The 22,873-nt window shown below is 45.5% G+C and overlaps 1 protein-coding gene across 6 annotated transcripts in view; it reads right to left on the reverse strand.

Moving 5' to 3' along the window:
- EXOC6B (exocyst complex component 6B) overlaps window positions 1–22,873 on the reverse strand; it is a 305,538-nt gene that overhangs the window by 179,903 nt on the left and 102,762 nt on the right. For 3 of the 6 annotated variants that reach the window (XM_087737073.1, XM_087737071.1, XM_087737070.1), the window contains exon 7: window positions 4,283–4,354. The exons of the other annotated variants lie outside the window; for them this stretch is intronic. In XM_087737073.1, the coding sequence (XP_087593199.1) occupies window positions 4,283–4,354 (72 nt within the window). The remainder of the gene's footprint in view (window positions 1–4,282; window positions 4,355–22,873) is intronic. 6 annotated transcript variants of the gene reach the window in all.

Below are 22,873 nucleotides of genomic sequence, written 5' to 3' on the forward strand. Positions count from 1 at the left end.
AATGAAAAGCAAAATCATTACGTGGATTTACCCGATCAGCACTCATGGCTTGGATCACTCACGAGAAGCGTAACAAGCTTTGAGCAACATGGAAACTACTTCAGCAAATTCACTTTCCCTTCTTCCCTTGCCTTCAGAGGCAAGAAGCGAGAGAGCAATTTTCTATGGTGAAGACATCAATGAAACTCCAACGCTGGGCACCAGCTCCAGGAATTCCTTGGGCTTGGGCACACTTCCCTTTGCTGAGCCAAAACCCAGAAGCACCGAACTGCTTGCTTGGTTTCACAGCATGATTTGAACCACGTGAAACGTGCACGTGACAGAAGCTTTGCACCCAGAAGCACGACTGCTGTTAGCTAGCAGCTTTGCGAAGGTTTTTGGTGTCCATAGATAAGAAAAATTAACAAGTCCACAAGCTCAGCTGCTGCCTCCGACAGACCTCCAGCAAGCAAGTCCTCAGTACAAGAAAGACATGGACCTCTTGGAGCAGGTCCAGAGGAGGCCATGAAGATGCTCAGAGCGTGGAACAGCTCTGCTGTGAGGACAGGCTGAGAGCTGGGGGTGTTCAGCCTGGAGAGGAGGAGGCTGCGGGGAGACCTGATTGTGGCCTTGCAGTGCTTAAAGGGGGCTTAGAAGAAAGATGGGGACAGACTTTTTAGCAGGTCCTGTAGCGACAGGACAAGGGGGAATGGTTTTAAACTAAAGGAGGGGAGATTCAGGCTAGATATAAGGAAGAAATTTTTTACAATGAGGGTAGTGAAACACTGGCCCAGGTTGCCCAGAGAGGTGGTGGATGCCCCATCCCTGGAAACATCCAAGGCCAGGCTGGACGGGGCTCTGAGCAACCTGGTCTGGTTGAAGCTGTCCCTGCTCATTGCAGGGGGGATGGACTGGATGGCCTGGAAAGGTCCCTTCCAACCCAAAGCATTCTGTGATTCTGTGATTCCATTCAACCTGCACATCCCATGCATCTGGCAAAAGCTGGACCTCTAACGGGCCAACCTGCCCACCCCAGCAGTTAAATCGGCTGACACAGGTTTCCTGGCTCAGCCCGTGGGTCGCCCGGACCAGCAGTGACTGGCGTAGAAGGTCGAGGCAGGACAAACACGGGTAAACTCCAAATTAAAGTCTGCAGTTTCCTCCTCTTGCTCCCTTTCTGTTGGCAGCACGGAGAGGCTCCCCATCACCACAGCTTTCTCCCAGGGCCTGGTTCTTTCTAGAAAGGAGTGTTTTCATCGAACACTTGGCATTTTACAGAAACCATGCCAGGATGTCTTCTAACGCTCTTCAATCTCCAGCTTGGGCTGGATTGCAATAAAAAATTTTAACCCTAAATATCTTGCAAAGACATCTTTACTTGTTTTCTATAAAGCAGATAGGACAACTTTTGATGCAAAACTTGGGTTTGTTGTTCTTTAGTTCTTTTTTTTTTAATGACAGCAAACAAATCTTGCACCAGGTAACAAGACAATGACTAAAACTGTTAATAAAGACCAAAAATAGTAATACCAAAGACTGATGCGGTGTGGAAACCATGCCTTAGTGCCATGAACTAGGCATTTCTGTGCCTCACTGTTACTTTGCAGAGTTTTGAACATCTCCCTCTATATGCACACAGTTCTTAATTTATGTAAAACAAATGTATAAACACGCTGGAAGAGTCTTTGAGGAGAGTTGCTAACAAAAAAAGAAGTTCCCACGATAAGCCAAATGGCAGAAATCGTCGGACGCTGCTACAGAAGTATTCTTACATTCAAAGGTACAGTAGGTTTTAATTATATCGTAATAAAGAACGATATACATAAGCATTTCTTCTGATTTACTAGATCGCTTCTTTAAATTATAGGCCAAGCTATGTTTTTAACAGAAACACTTTTTTAAAAAATAATTAAAAATAGAAACAGCACTGCAGCAAACATTTGGAAAATTTTCGGAGTCGATTGTTTATTGGGACTCCAACTGATTTTAATGAAAATATGGTTATGATTTTAAAAAACAGCACTTTTATGTTTTGCATAAGGAAAGTCCCTACAATGCAACCTCCAGGGCACTTTTTAAAGAAAAAAAAAAAAAATCTCAAATGGTCGCAGGGCTCTCTGGCCAAAAGCCCTCCTCGAAAACCAAAAGATGTGGGTTGCAAACTATTTCAAGTATCCACAACAAGTGAAACTGGATGTAGAAAAATATGTTCTCAACATTTACTTCTGTTTATGGTGAAACTGGAACCAGATGACCCCTAACAACATATTGTGTGAACGGGTAATTAACCAGCTGCAGATGGAGCCCAACTGCTGATCATTTACATTCGCGGCGCTGATCACTTCCATCCAGCTCAAGGAAAAGGTCAGCTGGCGGGTAATCTGGGATGGTCCCTCCCTTCAGAGCCTCCACATGCATCCCCGGCGCTGCAGGCTCGATCCAGCCAGAGTTATCTGTAGCGCACAGCTTCGGGGAGAGATGCTGGCTCGGTGCAGGACATCTCACCGGCTCCCGGCACAGGACATCTCACTGGGGCTGTGCTGGTGGAAGAGGGGTTCAGGAGTTGATACCTGCCCTTCTCCCATGGGTGGCTGTTGCACGTTGGTTCCCCCACCTCACCTCCACCATTACAGCCCTCTCCCGCTCGCTCTACCACAAGCGTTATCCCCATTTGGTTTAATGTTGCTGTGAAGGTCACGGGAAAGATCTCCAAGTGACCCTAACTGGACTTGGACCAGCCTGCAGTTATGTTGCCTTGATCTTCCACAGTAACTTGAGCTTTCCTCCACTTTTCCAGTTTGTTCATAGGAAATTTCCGCCTTCCCGCTACAGGCAGTGCCTCCTCCACCACCTTTGCAGAGCACGCACGAGGCAACGCCGTTTTCTCCTGTCCCACCTGGAAACTCATGCACGCTGCTCTGACGTGGACAACAGCACCCCTGAAGTCGGTGTGAAGGCAGCATTTATCTTTGTAAATCGCTCCCGAGCTAACGCGGCACTAACCTTTGGGATATAACACACCGCAGGGAAAGTTCAGCTGGAGCTGAGGTTGTTCAGACATCAAAGGGCTGGAGACGACGCCCCTTCGCTACAGAAGCACCGTCTGCTAAATGCCAACAGATCCCCAAATCAGCACCCCCTGTGCTAGTGCCCGTTTGGAAAAAGAGTTTTTAACCAGCAGCCATGTTTTATCCCACTTTTTTTGATAACTAAAATGCAAGTCACCATGACTTGATGACAATTCTAGATGCACCCAAAACCCACACAAATTAGGAATAAAATAGCACTACCAATAGTAGGCATATACACATATGCATACATACACACATATACACACACACTTTCAAAAAGAGCCAGTTTCATCAAGCTGAAAACAATTATGAGCCAAATCAGTTGGGAAAAAGAATGTAATCAGAAAAATATGAAGACTAATTGAAAATTGTTTAAGAACATTTTAACTAGATGCTCCAAAAGCCACAATCCCACAACTGAAAAAGGCAGCCACGCTAGTTAAAAGGCAACTTGGCTCAGACGGAAGTTAAGGAGGCTATAAAAAAAAAAAAAGGAATACGACAAATGGAATAAAGAGAAAAGCTCCAGCTGACAAAAAAAGTCTGGTGTTAGGATGTGTAGATAGCCGATATGGGAAGCAAGAGGATACATGAAGAAATCAAGGGCTGGTGGAGTTAAGTTTATCAGCGATTTCTTTTTTTAAGCACATTAAAGGTAAAACAACCCAATGGATTGTTCCTCTAGCAAAAGGAAGGGGTATTTTTTTTTTCCTGCGGAAATGCAAAACTGGAAAAAAATTGTTCAGTAGTATCTTATTCTGCGCTGCTAAGGGAGGTCATCGTATCACAGACCTGCAAAACGCTCGTCCTCTTGCATTGCTATGCAATGAAACGGCAGGCGGGATAGCGAGCCATTTTCAGTTCAGTAGATAGTACAATTTAGATGTACAAGCATGGAAATATTGTCATAACTTCTCCTAATATACTGGATTTAGTTCTAGCGTCCACATTCAAGAAGGCTGGTGAAAAACGGCTCTGGTTTCATACCCCAGCAGATGACCAGACTGGAAAATTTGAAGGTTTTCCATTGGGAAGTAGAACTTGACTGATTTCTTCCACCGCAGCGAAGGTTAGTGAACTGTAAGTACTCAGCCAGGGAACTCGGGTTTGCAGTTTAGTGCCACAAAATCAATCCCAGTATTTCAAAGAAAGCCACAGGTAGACTAGAAATTAGGTCCATGTTATTATCAGAGAGAGTGATTAGGCGAATAGACACATCAAGTGCAAAGTACCTTAATATTTGGAGAGAGCAGAAGACTGAAGAAAATCTTGGCAATTATTTTCCACTGATTGTATCTGCAATCCTTTAGGAAATGAAAGGAAGAAACATTAAAAAAGGAGGAAACAACAACAAAGCAGAGAAGACTGAGAGCAGACAGGCAACAAAAATTCATGAATAGTGGAAGCAAACAGCACGGAAACCTGCCGACGACACTAAATTCAGGTATTTGCCCAACTGAAGACAACAAACTTCAAGGGTATTTTAAGGGACATTAAATCCACAGCTGATATACTTGGAAGGACTGGTCAGGGGACACATTCAGGAAAGACTGAAAGGTTAGGAGGGGAGAGAAAGGTGAAGTATCTGCCTGGGACCCAAGAGAGCGGTGAAAGCTGAAGGAGCTGCAGCCATGAGAGATGAGAGCAGAGCACGACCCGAGCGTCCGGGAAGGCAGCTGGTGCAGAGCCACGACAGCTGAAGGGTCAGAAGGGACAAAATGAGTTGCCCAGCTCTAGAAGGACCATGGACATCCATTAGCACCTATCTACAGATCACACAAAGCATGGGCCACCACAACGGGATGAACATGGCATACGGACCAAAAGGGAGAAGGAACGTGGAAGGGATTTCTCTTAAGAGCTGTGCTAATAACACTTAAAAACATTCAGCTAGCATTGCAGAAATGCCAGATTTTCAAAGCCTATGGGATGAGAAAATCAACAGCATCATACCTTGAGCTGTTTCGCCAGCTTTAGTAAATATATCTGGAGATGACTCACACCCACTGTGCACTGCCTGGGCTTGGTCTGTTGACCTTTCAGATTTTGTGAACATTTAAATGCAAATGGCAATCTTCTTGCTTAAAATGAACTTTTTGTATAGAAAAACTGTTGCCCTTTAAGCTGCCCAAACACCTCGGACTGGACTGAGAACAAGCAGACAACCCTTAAGCCTGGAAATGGTTGGTTTGGGGGGGGAAATGTATAAAAAATAACAAAGAGTGACAATTCAGAGAGGGGCACCAAGACCATGGCTCACCCTTAATGGTACCATCTAGTACCAGGCAATGGTAATAATTCAACAAGAATAAATATATGCCAGAAACAACCAAAGACATGCTTTCCTAGTAAGCCAAACCCTGGTGTCTACAATGCTGCCCTCTCCCCCCAAGGTCAGTCCTCCTCCATGAGTCAGAACTTGATTCATTTTCCCGTAACACAGCAAGTTTAATAATCCAAGAATTTTCAAGTTTCATCAAAATCCATAAACACATTTTATTCCATCCAGAAGAACATTGAACTTGGCGGGACAGAGTACCGCAGCAGTGGCCCCAAGTCAAGAAAAATCCTCTTTTGAAGAGTCAAACCATCTCCAGGAGTTAAATGAAGTAGGTCTGGAAAATGGGCATCTACTCTAAATACAAATATTCTCCTTTGCCATAAACAAAATAGTCATAAAAAGCTCGTAATTATTTCACATTTACATTTACAGCAAGTTAAAAACGCGTCATCCTATTAGGTGAGTGAGGTTATCCAGATTGGACAAATTGGCAAACTGAGGCACAGATGGATTAATAACTTGCCCAAGGCCACAGAACGAGCGTTATCAGAGTCAAAATCAGAACACCAAAATCCTTGGCTGCCGGAGCTGTGCTAAACTTATTTTTTCTTTAAACTCTTCGTTTTTTTTAATTTGGTCTTCGCCACAAGAAGACAAACATGAAGTATGAATCTATTATTCCTATAGGCATAAAATTTTAAGAGATCGCAGTAGTCAGGTAGTCTGACATCTTGAGCAACGCAGACGCGGAGTCGCCCGCTAATTAATACCTACTTCAAGGTCAGTAGTTGTGGTTGAACTGGAAAATAAAGCTTTTAGAAAAACAAGTCATTCTGATTTTAAAGGTTTTCCAGGGATGATGCAATGTCCACCACAAATCTTGATGGATTGTTCCAGCAGCTCATTACCTCCACTCCCGTGCCTTTACCCAGCTTTGACCTTTGCCACTGCATCTTATCACACCTTTGGCTGCTTACATTAAAACAGTAGCTACTATCACTGTTTCCTAAGAGACATCCAGAGAAGCAGAGGTCACAATCCTCTTCTTTGATAGATTAAAGATATTAAGTTCCTCGAGTATCATAAATCCTGTTTCCTAACCCTAATCCTGACGAAGGTTCAAATTGTCTCATCCTTGTACAACAAAACCACGAATAACTCCAGCAATATTAGGCCAACCTCTGTATAAAACCCTCATGCTCAAGGGCAAATATCGCATTGCATGAAGTGATGCTTTGCAGGTGAACTAAAATTAACGCTTGCCGTGAGTATGTTCAGTAACGCTCATGACACGGCTTTGCTTGCTTGCAGTTTTTGCCTGAACTGTACTATGCTACGTCCTGCAAGGTGCAGCAACTGAGGAGGACAGGTCAAAAGATGAATTAACAATTTTATTTAGAAGATAACACTCCAAGCAGAGGTGTTCTCCTCTACTTTCATTTGTCAGAGAAAAAACTAGGTCCCTCTGTTCCCATATGAATTTTGTCCATAAGAAAGCTCATTCCTTTAGGACACCCTAAGGTCCACTGGAATTGATTTCACATCAAAGATTTTTCTTTACTCCATCCTACCCAGACACCCTACGTACCCAGAGATGTCTCCAAAGGACCCTCAGTAGAATTTCTCTTCGTACCTCTAACTTCCACCCCTTCCTTCATATATCTGTAAAACCAGCCCACCGTGTCCTTTAGCAGCTCCTAGGGTAGACATGGTGCTCAGGAACATGGTTTAGCGGTGGCCTTGGCAGTGCTGGGTTAACGGTTGGACTCAATGATGTTAAGGGTCTTTTCCAACCTTAATGATTCTGTGATTCTATGTTCTTCAAAGCTGCTGGGATAACTATGCCTGGCTGAAGACAGATTCACTGATGAAGAGCAATCAGAAGCAAGACATTTAAGAGCCATACATGACATGAAGGGCTTAATATCCATCTCATGTGATAACAGAAAGACTACTGCTCCACAGGAGGAAGACTTTTCCGGTTCTTTCTTCATTACAATAAAATGAGCAGCAGATTAGCCATCAGAAAAAAAACATTTAATAAGGGGAAAATGAACTAAGCAATCCTATACTATTATACAGAAGATGCAGCAGTAACGAACCACGCCAGGCCTAAACCCCACAGAAGGAAACACGTGTAAAGATCTTACTTGGCCTCAAGAGATTCCAGATCAACGGGACTATGGCAATTGGACAAGTCTGCACCCATCATTAAAGAAAAGAATAACCTGAAAAATATAATTGCACCTACAATCAATAACCTTTGAAAAAGTGCTCACAGTTTTCAGATAGCTCAAGATCTGGTGGGAAGAGCGCAGAACGGGTGAATAAGAAATCAATTTTTATTTTCCCTGTTCACTTTCCTTCTTCCCGTATCTCCACTTTATGAGACATCCCCAAATCATGCACCTCTGCTTCAGGTTAAGTCTGGCAACTTTTTCACAGGCACGTGTTGAGAACATACTTCACACATCACCAACCTCCTGCACATTCCCACATATCTGCATGGTACAAGCAAAGCCCCTACCAAACCCAGGCTCAAGCCATGCCTCTGACTCAATTCTAGCACTAATCCTGCTACGTGATTTTCGGGAGCTACCACCCAGCATTCAGCGACCTGACCTGAAGTTCACATTTGGTCGGCACTTCTGATAAACAATACCTTCTAACTGGTTTTTGCTGAGGTTTCCAACTGAACTGTAATTTTCCACATCTTCAAAGAAACTAACCCTCCTTTGTGTCCTGGATGGCCTTCAAAGTTTTTATTCAATTTTATTTCTACGCTCTCTTGTATTACCCCTTCTCCTAAGATGGCAAGGGGATTATTTTTCTACCACCATTTTTATTAGTAAGTGGCAAACTTAAAAGTTACCGTCTAAAATTAAAAAATAAAAAAAAAAAAAAGAGAAAAAGGAGAAGGGAAAGAAGAAAACCTGTTAGACAAAACCAAGAATTCCTAACTCAGTCTAATATTGGTAGTGAGACTAAAACAGATACCTAGAAATCAAGCAGACCGTGATTTATAATCACAACAGTGCAGGAACATATTTCAGATGAAGCTTTTTTGGGTGTTGAGGTTGGGGGGGTTGTTGGGTTTTGGGTTGGTTTTTTTAAGGGTGCCTTAGGAGAGAGCTGAAGCGCTGAATGTTGCACTCAGACCAGCAGCTCCCAGCCTACATCTCAGGACATCTTCCTAGCAGCAAATAAAACAGAAAAATCCTCCTTAACGCAGCAAAATGGGAGAGAGAGAAAAGATGGCCACATGCTAACAGGGTATAAAAAAAAGCCTACAAAATTCCAACTAAAAAAAAAAAAAAAAGTCACAAGACACAAGAAGCATCTTCCAGACCAGACTTCTGATTTCCAATTGCAGATATTAATGACATGCAATTAATAAATCAAGAACTTTACCCCTTAAAAGGACTCAGATATTCATCTGAAACAGACACTTTAGCTGGATCTATTTTTTAATTCTTGGTGCTGTTCCAAGATACTGGATACATCAAGTATCAGTGGCTTATTCCAATACCTCATCCAGTGCCTTGAAAAAAAATTGCCACATCTCCTCTGCTTACTGGTGGGGTTCATAGATGCACAGGACCCCAGTCCACCACCTACAGGACAACCCAAGCGTATTCCCAAAGCCTGAGAGAGGAAACATCGCTACGACCAAGAAGGCAGGAGGCTGAAGGTATCCTCACACCTGAAAAGGTGCTGGAGGAACCAGAGCAGGATGAACTGTGCAAACCATACAAAGTTTGCAAGCTGAGAGACACCGCAGGCACACAAGGGTGTGGAAATTCTACATTTCTAATGTTGCAAAAGCCCCACGCAGTCAAACATCACTTTTTTGGTCATGTATTTTGTAGTTGTCTTATGGAAGCAATAAGCGTGCAGTGTGCCATGTGCTGAACAGAGCACATAATTATTTATCATGGATTACTAGAAGAAAAAACCCAACAGACTCGAGGTCCAGAAGGGCCTCTGACTCATGTCCAGTTAGAGGCAGCTACCGCACACCGACCCCTTCGTCACACACCGGCGCTCAGCCCTCCACCCAGGAAAACGCTTACTCTGCAATTTCTCTCTTCCAGCCACGGTGAGGAACGAGGTCTCCTTCTGAAATCTGCAGCACAACCAGCCAAGAAGGGGGAGCAGTTTTGCTGAAGGCCACAGAATAGTTTCCTGGAAATTATCCTCATTCCCCGCTCAGCGGGCTACACCAACATCAGTAGCTTCAACCTCACAGCCAATAAATAAAACCTTTAGTAACAGCGTTAAAAAGCGCATATTAAGCATGGGAATCTCTGGAGTGAGCTTACCTCTCTGCAAGGTGTTCTTTAATCTTCACAACAAACCCACTGAAGTACAAAACCTTACCCTGGAAACCTGCCCCAAGGTCCAAGGGCTGAAGGACAACGCGATTACACAGAAACGAAGCAGGTCCTTCACCGCGACCCACAGCAAAAGGGGTCCAACCTGGCACCAGGGACGGCTGAGCCACCGCAGGTCCTCAGGACCTGGAAGCCTATTCAAGAACAATGAATGAGTTTTTCATTTTAGCCTGATTTTCAGGATCCTGGAGGGGCACCTCTAACACGTGGCAACCTAAGGGAGTATTTCTACAGATGACATTATTGCCATCTTTGATATCAGAGGCAGAAAAAAATTCCGTAGAAGGCAAAGGTTGCTCAGGTTCAATTTTGAAGTTTTCCATTTCCCCGGGCTGTTTCTTGCCCCCGCTTGTGTCCTACCCTCACTACACCACAAATTCTGCCAGCCAGAAAGCAAATATTCAGGCAGTAATTTAGGAAGACACAAATTAACCTAATAAGCATCAACAGGTCTTTAGTGGCCAAGAGACAAGTTCTTAGAATCACAGAATCATAGAATCGTCAAGGTCAAGACCCTTAAGATCATCGAGTCCAACCGTTAACCTATCACTGCCAAGTCCATCTATACCATGTCCTCGAGCACCACACCTATCCGTTCTTTAAATACCTCCAGGGATGGAGACTCAACCACTTCCCTGGGCAGCCTGTTCCAATGCTTGACCACCCTTTCGGTGAAGAAGTTTTTCCCAATACCCAACCCAAACCTCCCCTGGCACGGCTTGAGGCCGTTCCCTCTCGTCCCATCGCTTGTTCCTGGGGAGCAGAGACCGACCCCCCTGTTTCCAGCCTCCTTTCAGGTAGTTGTAGAGAGCGATGAGGGCTCCCCTCAGCCTCCTCTTCTCCAGGCTAAACAACCCCAGTTCCCTCAGCCGCTTCTGATTTCTGGTCACATAAAACACCTCGGTGCCTCCCTCCGAACGCAGAGAAGAGTACAATGTCAGCACTGGTTATTGCGGTCTCCAGTGTCCTATCCATGTACTCGAAACTGTCGTTGAAGTTGAGGCATCCCAGCACACAGGGGCACAGTTAGATAGAGGGACATGAAATACATCGAGTTCCAAGTGGTCAGCACCTACAGTGAAATAATGCCCGTGGTATACAGCAAGTTAGCAAAGTCAGGACAACCTTTTAATAAATCATTTTGGTCAAAGAAAAACGGAAAAATGTGTGAAGTCAAAGGTATAGCTAAAAACCCCAGAACAAGGAAGAACACACGACTTCCCTTAAAAGTTTCTCTTCTGATCCATTGCCTGATGCAGCCAACGGCAAGGAAATTCAGGATCCAACACTACGTAATTTCAATACAGCTATTTTTACCTTCAAATATTTGGAGTATCACAACTCTAGCACCTCTCCATGTTGTTTTGGTTTAGTTCGGTTTGGTTTTAAATAGCCATTCCTAATTACTATTGCAAATATTAGTGGCAGTGCACTAGTCACGGCGACCAGTAAATGGAGTGACAACGGGATCTTCTGTCCATCACATAAATGTCGTGCTCCCATTAGTATCCATAGCATTAACAGTATCCAACCCTAACAAAACCTATTCAGATAATAAACATCCAATATTCACACCCCAGACAGCAAACATTCTTCTTTTATTCCAAACCCTGTGTTAATTTTAGGTCATCACGGCAAGATTTCATGTCTTTTTAAACTCACGTGAATAGGAAACGGCATTAATTAGGCAACAGCCAGAACGAGGAGGTAAAACTATTCGTTGCTTCACAACCCCAGCAGCCCAAAAAAAGGTTGCCCTTCACCTCTGAGTACGTACTCACCGGTACGTGAAACGAATGAAGCGGAGCAGGAGCGAAACGCAGGTGCAAGGATTGCTCTGACCTTTCTAAAAAGCAAACACCCCAATTCCCGCTAGAGAAACCGACTGTGTAAAATCATTTAACATACGGTACCTCACCCTTGCAGTGTACTATGGAAGTCATGAGGCTGTAATCACATATTTCACTCATTTTTGTCTGGGGAATTTCGAGGTACAGGTTTTCTCTGAAGAGAATCAACCAAGACGAGATGGATGACTTGCAACCACTCAGCCCAGCTCTCGCAGGCAACACAGAAGGGTCCTTTACGTTGCAGATGGAGTTTTATTTTACTTACTTGTCCAAACTCTTTGACCACAGCCATTGGGAGCTTTGCTTTAAAGCACAAATTAAAGGGGGAGAGAGGGAAGGAAGACAAAAAAGCTAACCACAAAACATACATCAAATGCAGAACAAAAGAGCTGACCCGTAGCCGATGGAGCTGCCTCCGCTTCTTTCACAAGCTACACCAGAGGCTGCTCTGCCAGATGCCATTTTTGCAACTCAACCAAAAAATAACTTGTGACCATTTCATCTGACTTCCTATCACCTAGTTCCCGAAGCTTTTAAGACTTCCACAAAGATTACGGTCTTCAGATACCAGAAAAGGTCTCACTTGGTAGTTGTCCAGCCATCCCAGAGTCTGTACACGGAACACAAGGGGAGAAAAATGTTTGATAATAACCAAGAGAGGACCTGGCATTGCGACCAACCTGCCCACAGCCATAACAAACTTGCAAAGTGACCGTGTAGTTTCAGATTCCTAAACTCACCTGCTGGATCACGGCTTCTACAGGTAGGGAATTTGTCTAGAAGGTGGACTCACACCCTACCTTATCCTACCAGGGATCAATAGGATCTCAGTTGCTAAATATTAGGGATAATGATTGAAAAAACAGGAGTCTCAGAGAAGGATATGTCCAGAGCACTTGCAGCAAGGAAGAATTGTTTCTGAGCACTGTCTGATAGACCACGAGAGGTCTTTTGAAGATACCAAGCCATTAAAAACTCCTGTACAACCTTAGCTGAAGACCCCCAAGCTGTCAGTTTACACTTTAAGGGCTGTAATAAACAAAAACTCACACAGCACTGGCTCCCTAGAGATGCACACACGTCCTTACAGATGGCATCACTTTTATTTTTAAATCAACTGGTTTACCTCAAAGCTGTAGACCAAAGACAGAGTTGCTCTAAGACTCAGCTATGAATCCAAACCTCTTCGTCTGCCCAGTTTTATCACTGGGAAAACTGAGAGTTTATCAGATGGGGACAAAGCAATTACTAAGATTTGCTGGTAAAACCAATTCTTGGTGTTTCCATTTAAACACCTCTCAACACTGTCTATATTCAGAAATACACATCCCTTTAAGGTAGCCACGGGTCAGCGGGAAAAATAAATTGGGCATTTTATTCAAATGCAGCTTTTAATGGATTAACAAAGCTTTCCCAAGCAGTGACTGTGATTTAATCCACACACTCGGCAAACAGGATCCTGATCTCAAAGTCTGGCCGAGATACGTGTGCTGGAGGTTGAATCCTCCCAACAGAAGCTCTTTCCCTGCCCTCCGAAGGCTGCTCTGGAAGGGCTGCTCCCATCACCAGGCTTTGGGTAGGATAAGCCTTTCTGTCCTACAGCAAGCACTCATTTGTGCACAGAAAAAGGGTATTCCAAAGCTCCAGCCCCTCCCCCTTCTAAAATTTTGAGGTTATTCTGACAAAAAGAGAATATACTTCAGAATACTAAAGGACACCTCCTTAATACCTCAAAATTTTAATGCTTATTAAAGTCCGGCATTAAAATTGGACTTCAAGGAAGGGGGGAAAGAGGAGGAGGAAGAAAGGAGCAAAAGGCAAAGGGGGAAAACAAAAAAAAGCACTTTGCTCTCATTTCGCAAGCTCAACTGAACATTGAGTATTTTCCACTGCTTTTATTTAAACCAGATCCAGCATCTGGGACAGACACACTGCTGGGCCTACCTCCACCAGGAATTTGTCTCTCGAGAAGTTCACTGTGGAGCTCACAGGTAAATCAGAGAGGGGTTCGCAGTCCCTCCAACTCCTGCCATGTTCTGGTTGCTGCTGAAGGGTTCTGCTGGGTCCAACACAGAGCCCAGGGCTGCAGCGTTAACTCGGGTGATGGACGGAGACACAACAGAGTGGATGGGGAAGAAAAAGCAGCATGTTTTCCCTGTGGTGTCACATCATCAAGCAGGGAAGTCGGGAAATGGAGTGAAGCTTGCTGAAAGGGCACTGGACACACGGACGGACTGGTGCCATCGCTAAGCTGCCACGGGACGCTGGCAGTCATCACCCGTCTGAGCACATGGCAGCTCCCTCCTGCTCCTCATAGAATCGTTAGGGTTGGAAAGGACCTCCGAGATCATCGAGCCCAACTTGTTAACCTAACTGCCTGGTCCACCTCCAAACCATGTGCCTAAGCACCACATCCACACAGTTTTTGAACACTTCCAGGGACTGTGACTGTACCCCTGCCCTGGGCAGCCTGTGCCAGGGCCTGACCACTCTCTCCGTGAAGAAATTTTTTCTGATATCCAACCTAAACCTCCCCTGGCGCAGCTTGAGGCCGTTCCCTCTCGTCCTATCGCTTGTTACTTGGGAGCAGAGACCAACACCCACCTCCCTACAACCTCCTTTCAGTTGTAGAGAGAACCCCTACTCAGCATGCTCTTTGGAGAAGAAACCACACTCCCTGAGGATACAAAGTGCTCTGTGCATCAGGGGCCAGTCTGAATTTCTTTTTTCCACTGCATAGGAACAGTAGTTCAACCTACTGAGGCAACCAGCCAAAAAGTTTGACGCGGAAGAAGCGCACCTTGGTTACACCAAGCTTTGAAGAAAGGTCCCACACAACCAGCAGCACAGGGAACGCAGCCTCTGGCCCACAGCCCCTCTCCTGTCCTTCTCCCATAAAAAGGTACTGAAGTTTGGATCTCAGTTGTTTAGACCTTCCTGGCCATGCCACGGACCAGATTCAATTCTTTCACCGTTTCTTCATCCATGAGATTTTGCATCCAGCTCTTGCTGATAACCACAGTTGAACAATTCTCACTCTGCACTGCGCCCACGTGCACAACGCCCACACTACCTCTGGTCACCACCGGAGTAGCTTTGTTCGGCTTTCCCACTTACAACAGCCCCTGTGGGTTTGCTCCACCAGCAGTTTCTGCCTTCATGGATACAACGCCACAGACCCACACAGAAACATTTCATTAGGTCCATGTAAACAACCCCTCACCAAGAGTCAACGCTCCGGAGCAGAAAAAACTTAATATGTGAGTTGCAATGCAGGCACAGGATGAGGGATGTCAGCAGGACAAGACCTCATTCACCATTTGCAACTCATTACTTTTGTCTTTGGACAGCACAGAGCCTCAGAGCCACCTACTGAACCCAGCGTAGATCACCACTGTCAACGACCATCAGCCTGGTAGGCCTGTGCACCGGGGGGAGGCGACCAAAAGCAGCAGCAATACTGAAAAACAGCGATGAGGTTACCAACACAGCATGTTCTACCAAATGGTGAGAGTCTACATCAAGTTCTGGAAAGCTTCTTGCCTGGTTTAGCTTTCCATCTGTCACCAAACAGACCCCATAGCACACAGATTTCTATTTGCATCCTGGTATCTGGCAACACCAAGATACATTTCCTAGCAGGAACAAAAAAAAACCTCTTCCATTCATGCTGAAACATCTACTGGACATCCCTGTGGGCCTAATTCCCAGAACAGTGAAATCCAAACCTCCAAATGGGAAAAGTATACTGATTACCTGCCAGTAACCTCAAGAGTGGCAAGCCAAGCCCTTAATAACAGTCTGCGTTACCATCTGGCTACCACACAGTAACTGGGAAAATGTTATTGTTCTGAGTTCGACTTGCTTGTGAAGATAATTGCTTCAGTATTAATTAAATGTTCCTCTCTGCAGCTGCATAGAAAGCTCACATGGATAATTTACTGATTGCCCAGTGCATGCTTCTCTTGAATCAGTGGGCACAGCATGACCGCTAGACCCAAGTCTGTCTGTTAAACACGAAACATTAACATTCTAGAGTCTAAAAACCTGAATATCTGTTTCGGAAATTTGAAGGCCAATTATAAGCATGATTTTGTTACAGCCTCAAAACAGTTAAAATATTGGGGAGGGGGAGAACCACCCACCACCTACTCAAGCAAAGCATTTGGTGCTGGAGTCCCTACCCCGCACACCCGCTTCGCTCACATCCATGTCGGCAGAGTTCCCTGGCACCCAAGTATTTCTCAGCTGAGGATGCAAAGGCATTTCATAGTCACGCAGCTGCACAGAGCCACCAGGAGAAAATTCCCCCAAAGCTCTGCCGAAGGCAATCCAGAAGGACCATCCCCGCTTGCAGCCAACTGCTGCAGTCACGTCTCGAAGACGCTCAGCCGATGCCTGTCCTCCTTCTCCTACCTTCAACTTCAGCTTCAGTACAGCAGTCGTCTCTCCCCATGGGGTGGCCCAATCCCCGCTGCTTCCCCACCTTCACATGCCCTGGCTCAGTCTCAGGAATAAATTGATATTTGTTTGGCCAGCCCTCATTTTTCTAATGTTCATCTGCTGCTAATCCTACTCACAATCCACTTAAACATTATATGAATTAATATTAACTATAAAGGTAACAGCAGATCAAAGGGCCTGAGAGTCCAGAAAGACTTGCTGACAGTTCAGAAATCTTGCTGTACATTACCCAACGGGGGTGAGTGTCGCTACTCTTCAAAAAGCCACGCTACCTTAACTAAATAGCCTGACAGATTACAATCAAGACTGGATCATCATATTTACATACCCACTTCTACCAATTAACCAAATCAGCCATGGGTGCAGCTACAAAATACTTTATTACTTGCTTTTTCAGCTCTCACCAAACTGTAACAAATTCTGAGCACTGTCCCAAGCCTGCCTCAAAAAAGGGCAGGACACTTAAAATGATATCTATTTTTCTTTAAGTTCTGCAGCTCTATTTCCACGTCGGCCTCCATAGAGAAAACAAGGGGTTCGTCAAGATCTTCCATCCGGAAAGCTCATGTCAAAATCCTTTCCATGGCGCCCTGGCTGCACATCAACCACTTCTTCTTCTGCGTTCAACGTATGGCCCAGCTTGGAAGAACCGAAAGGCCCCAAAGAGCCCAGAGGTTCTCAGGAGGAGAGGGGAGGGATTGTCCTGACATGGATTACATCGCTATGTTATTAATTACATCGAGCCAGTCTTCTGTTGAGATTACAGGCTGCGACACTGCCGTTGTAACTTCTGAAGTCTCTCCAAAACCTTCTTTGACCGTTGCTCACTTGGCGCTCGTGGTTGAGTACCAAGCTGTGGAAATCTGGGCTTTGATCAAAGCCCTCCTCCTGTTCCGTGCAAATTTCAACACTTGCGGTCGCTGGGTCCCCTCGCCAAGCTCGACCTGTTGCACTTCAACACCCATCGCTCCCTGCTTCTTTCAAGGGGTGATTAGGCACGTCTCTCAAGCAAAGCTGGTATTTAAGAAAGGCCTGGGACAGGGTTTTACATAATAATCATGACTTTGTTTAATTAGGCTCTGCAAAACGTTTCAATTTTAGACCAAACCGTTCAACCTGTTATTCCCCTTCTCAGAGATGTAGTCTATCTTGAAGGAACTATAAAAATTGAAAAAATTACAGAAGCAACATTACATTAGCAAGAAGCAGCTAAAGACATAGCTTTTATTAATGAAGTCAGAGCACCATCGCCTCGTCCTGCCAGCAGCCTGAAGACCAAATCAAACCCATACCTCACTGACAGGGAAAGAACTAACACAGCTCTCTCTAACTGGATTACAGTAAATCTACTTCTCCCAAGCACAGTGTTCATATCGGACACCCAAAAGAAAAGCCGTAATGACCTGCTGCAGCACACAACTAGGGAATTCTCTTAATGAAAGAAACCCAACCTCTCAGGGTCATTTCTGATCTACACAAGACCAGCCTTCTCCATCAGGGGCCTTATCTGAAGAAATAAAATTTCAAGCTTTTTCACTGCGCTACTGTTCCACGCAGAATTATTTCCTTAAATGCAGGAGTCCAAAGCAAGATACTCCAGGGCAAGCATTTTCCCCTAGGTAAGACATAGGTAAGGTTTCTACTAAAAAAAGGTATCAATCATCCTTGCGGCAGTTTTATATCAATTTGTGCATGCACGTCCAACAGACGAAGACGCAGGGCTGGGCTGGATGGCCTCAGAGATGCGGCTTCCTTCCTCCGAGGCTGGCAGTGCTCCCAAGGACCGGGCTCCTTAACAAAGGAGAGACTATTTCCCAAATACACCCTGGAAGCTGATGCTACAACTGCTGACAGAAGTATCTGTCTTCTTAAAAAATAATATAATAATCTAGAAAAGCTTCCAATCATAAAACCACCCCTGCATCAACATGGTAATCATCAGGAGACCTCCCCTAACGTGGGAAGCAAACCAATCCCTCCTGCAAGAGTTCAGTCTGGGTAAAACCGAGAAGCACGAGGAAGTTTTAATGCCTGAGAGGTGATAACAACAGCTGTTGGGTAGGGAAATGTTTCACCAACCTTCTCGAACACGCTAATGGGGTATTGCAGGCTCAACCCTTTGGCTGGACATGTCGCTACACTCTAGGAAGGGATCCAACTTGTTCCACGCTTCTTCTAGATGTCAGCAAAAAGATCAAATGGCCAACGAGGCTGATTCCTTCCCCCGGCCCCAGGGAGAAGTTATTTCTTCTGCACCATCAGTTCTGAATTCACCTCGCCTCAAGTGTGCTGCAAATACACTCGGTCTATGGCAAGCGCACGGCTGATTTACCCTGGGACAGAAGCATCGAAGGGCAAACATCAGGTAAATAAGGGCCGGAGCTTCATTCGCCGCAGGAGAGGAGTTTCCCTCTGGACAGCCTGACTCCTCCTTGTACGCAGGTACCAGAAAGCCATCACATCAGTCACAAGCAGGACCAGAGTTACCCAAAACGAGTGCTGCCATTCAAAGCCAACAAATACTGCGTTCTCTCCCCGTGGCATCTTCTTCTGGACCAAGCTAAGCCCTGAACGACTCTGCTGCTCTTCTGAGCTGGCGCCTGGCTGTGAGGTCACTCCGCCTACGTCACTACAGCTGTGACGATGCAAACCAAATTTGGCTGGGTTTTGTTCGATTAGCGGGACAAACAAGGTCTGACAAAATCTCAAGCTGTACCGATGGATACAAGGGTGAAACACACTGAGGATAACAGGAATATCTAACCTGCTTTCACACTGTAGCGCAGGGAAACATACATTTAAGGTCAAAAGCCACCATTCCCAACTGGCTCCAATATTACTGGGATTATTCTTACCCTTCCATGATCAGCTTTCTGTTTTTTAATATCCTTTGAAGACCAAACCAGGTAGCCCTCGTCTTCCACACATACCCTGAACTTCTGAAGCATCACTTATGTGTGAACCTAAGGTACTCCCGAAATCATTTTAAACTTTCGTTCAGAGTCTTGAACGGATCAATTATTCAGCCACGTTCCTTGAAGGCGCACAAAGAGCACCCATGAGATCAAACAGAAGCTACTGAAGATGAGAAAACAAAGCTGCTATCCATATGCATGAAGAAAGAGGCATCTATAAATAGCAAAGTAGGAAGTTAAGTCTCCTTTAGGAACATAATTTATACGAAGTTGTTTTTGTTCCCAACTTCAGAAGTGAGAAATAGGAGGAGGAATAAAAATTTATTGCAATCTGATGTAGATGTTGGACGGCAGCTTTCATATCTTTGCATTCCCAGAAGCTGCTTAACGTGAGAGCGAGCTACGGCTCCAGAACCGTGCCGAAAGCACGAGCTGCAGAGGAGCAAAGCGCCTTCCCCAGCACACACAAGTGAATGTGCTCTCAGAGCTCGTTGACTTCATTTTGCCTAGATCTGTTTGCAGCCCCATTAAAAACCGACAGGCTAAGAGTTGCAAAATACGAGCTGCAGCAGGGTGCAACTCCAGCCCTCTGCTCAGCGCCTTGCACCCGCGCAGGTGCAAACGTGTCCCACTGCGCTTCAAGCCATCTCTAACTCACCAACGACCCCCAGTCTTTTTTAGATCGTCTGGCTGTAACTGGGAGGTTTGCAGATAAACTGAGGTGGTGCAAAGCTCTCCTGAAGTCTTCAGGACAAAAGCTCCTCTGCCCGAGCTTCCCACCACTCCACAAGAAAAATGTTTTAGGGGGGAGCTCCTAGGTCAGGGGATTTTTTTAGTGAAGGAGCTCACCTGCTGTACCTTGCTCACGTTAGCAAAGCAGAGAAGCTTGAGATTTCTGAGGATACTTCACCTTACAGGGTGGGAAGCTTGTCTACTGCTACTTGGCAGCAGTCGCACGGAAGGGGAGGAGAGGACGCAGTTGCCTACGCGCTGTCTGGGTGACGAGCAAGAGCGACGTGTCCGTCGCTGCTCATACCAAGTTCCCGAGGGATGGGGAACACAGTGACATTTGCTGGCGGGAGCAACATCAAATCGAGTTTAGACAAATGCCTGGAACGGACTAAGAGCTGGGGAAGGGGGGGGGGGGGGCGGGAAAGGGGCAAAATAAAACCCACAAACCTTTTGACTAAAAAAGGCAGCCAAGCAGCCTAGAAATAAGCGGAGAGCCAAAAATCTGCTAAACACCTTGCTGCTCTTTCACAGCAAGGCTACTGTCTCGCTCATCACTTCGTAGCCAGAGGCAGCAGAGACTGTGGGAACAGCGAGCAAAACCCTGACATTTGGGGTTGGTACGATGAACCCTGTATCTCAGCTTGCGCATTTCCAGAGAACAAAGATTAAGAGACAACAATACTTTTTCTAAGACAGCTGCAGACAACCGAACCCTCAGCACCGCCTGGAAAAGGCTCTTTGCTGGTCTGTGTGTGGCACCGTAAATACATAAAGATGCTCCTTTAAGTGCAATCTGGAGAGATGCTTTCTCCCAAGGCACGCAGCCCCGAGAAGCGTCTGTCTGCACGTGCGCTGGGATCCATCCCGTGTGCCATACTCGATGCGGAGGAACGGGGAGCAGCCCTGATTTTATCTGTGTCCCCTGCAGGAGATTTTCCTCCATCATCCCGGGTCAAAGGCAGAGGGCTGATGCTGCCCTGACACTGCTCCAAAAAATAAGATTCTCTCTGCTTAAGAGCTGTGTGTGCCAGATGGGGCCACCCCCCCAGACGATCCAGCCTGCTGTCCTGATAGAAACCCCCTCGACGAGCCCCTCGGAAAGGCAGGAGCGAGACCAGTGACCCCAGATCTCATTACCGGCCCCGTCAGCAGCCCGACCCCCTGCTCCCGGTCCCCCACCACTGAACCAAATGGGAATCAACGGTTTGAACTTTCCCTGCAGGCACATCTCGGCAGCACGGAGACTCGAGCTGTCAGCCACCGGCGAGGCAGGAAAACCCAGAGGGAATTTCAGGCAGCAGGAGACTCGCCCGCTGCCAGCATCCAGAGGATCTGCCTCTGCCCCCCATGCCGCCAGCGGGCTCCTGCTAGCAGACCTAGGGAGCTCGGCACAATAAAAACCATCAGTCCCATCCACTAAACGCTTCCCTCCCCTCCCCAAATCCCCAAACTTCTCCTCTTTCCCTTCCCCTCAAAGCTTCTCAGCAGTTCTGTAACATTTCAGTTTTCGACCAGAGACCTCCAGGCTCTCGCTGCTCCCAGCCCCGCTGCAACCGCTGATGCTTCGCGTTTTCTGACAGCCCGAATTAGAGCCCCGAAGTCTCCCATGCAGGGTTCCTGTAAACACGTCCCTATTACAGAGAAGTTGGTTTTTTGGGGTTTTTTTTTTGTTTTTTTTTAAGTGAGAAAAACCCACTAGGGAAACTTGAATACTTTCATCTTGGGCAAGAGCAGCGGAGCGAGCGCTTCGTTCTCCATAGCGCACCCTGCACCGCTGATCCCCGCTGCCCGCCCAGGGACAGCAAACGAGCGCATGGGCTGAAGAAGCGAGATGGAAGAAAGCTGCTTTAGTTTGTTTGGTTTTTTTTTTTATTTCAAATAATTATTTAAAGCTGCAAGGAATCTTGTTTTTAAAATCACACTGTGTGCACGCTACATATTATGCTCAGACTGACACGAAGAATTATAAAAATCCAACTGCTAGCAAGCTACATCAATACTGCTTATTTGTGATTTTGCTGTTCTGGATTTTCTCAGGCTGCAGACAATGCAATAAAAGCTCGCTATAAAACAATATTCTTCCATATTTTAAAAACACAGTGGAAATATTTCTTCTGCTCTTTCTGTTTTCTAAAACAAAATTTCAGTCTAATGCCAAATTTAAGCTATTTTCCAGCAAGCGTCAGTAATTTGGGATGTTGGAATTCGGAATCAGCAATGCGCTTCGGAGCGAACTCAACTTTAAGCATGTGCTTAATTTCCCCTAAAGGTGACTTAAGCATGCTGAAGCACTTTCCTAAATAGTCATGGTTTGCTGTATCGAGGCATTAAAAAGAATATAAGCTTTTGAAATACAGTTTAATAGTGACTTACGGTTTCTCTTCTAACTGAAAATGAAAAATTAATATGGATGCAATAGTATTTTTCTTGGTCACTGACATGTTTTTCCAATCCTCTGCATGTTATTGCACTCCATTTTATAGAGAAGCGTTATTTGTTCAGCTGAACTAGTCCCAGTTTATCCTGTATGACTCAGACATTCATTTGATTTTTGGACAATGGCGACTCCTTTTCAGAAATCAGAGGGGGTTTACAGATATTTATTCTGTAAAAGTGAATTCTGCAAAGGTTGAATTGACCTGAGATTATTTTTTTTTTAATCTGTTCTCTCATACCAGGGCTCTCCAACTTCTGCAAGCCAGCAGTGTCGCTTCAGAAGTCCCAAGGGGACGGATGCAGCATTTCACAGCTCTAACATCTAACGAAGCATCAGCAAACTAGAAAGCTTTAAATGAAATCATTAGGGCGCTGGACAAAAGCAGCCTTCTCAAAGAGCATCTGCGCGATGCTGCTTGCCACAGGTTAAGGTCCACACCATTGCTCACTGTGAGAAATGTTGGAAAGGTTAGACTTCTTATAAAAGCCTCCTGGTGACAGTGAAATCGTAACTTAAGCACGGACTCAACTCTTGCCTTCAAATTTGCAAGACTAAATATAATTGATTTCACTGGGAGACTAAGCGCGGAATTTGGCTTAAGCACTGTAGAAGCGGGTGTTGCTAGTACAGCCCTACACTCCCAGTTACACCTCGGAAAGAGGAGAAGACTCTTACAAGGTTTCCTTTTCTCTAAGACATCTCAGACAACCTTCATCGTTAAAACAGAGCCTGTCATCATTCTGTAAGATC

This window comes from Nipponia nippon, unplaced genomic scaffold, assembly GCF_047370975.1.
Source record: "Nipponia nippon isolate SJK-2023a ecotype South Korea unplaced genomic scaffold, ASM4737097v1 scaffold_6, whole genome shotgun sequence".
Lineage (NCBI taxonomy): Eukaryota > Metazoa > Chordata > Aves > Pelecaniformes > Threskiornithidae > Nipponia > Nipponia nippon.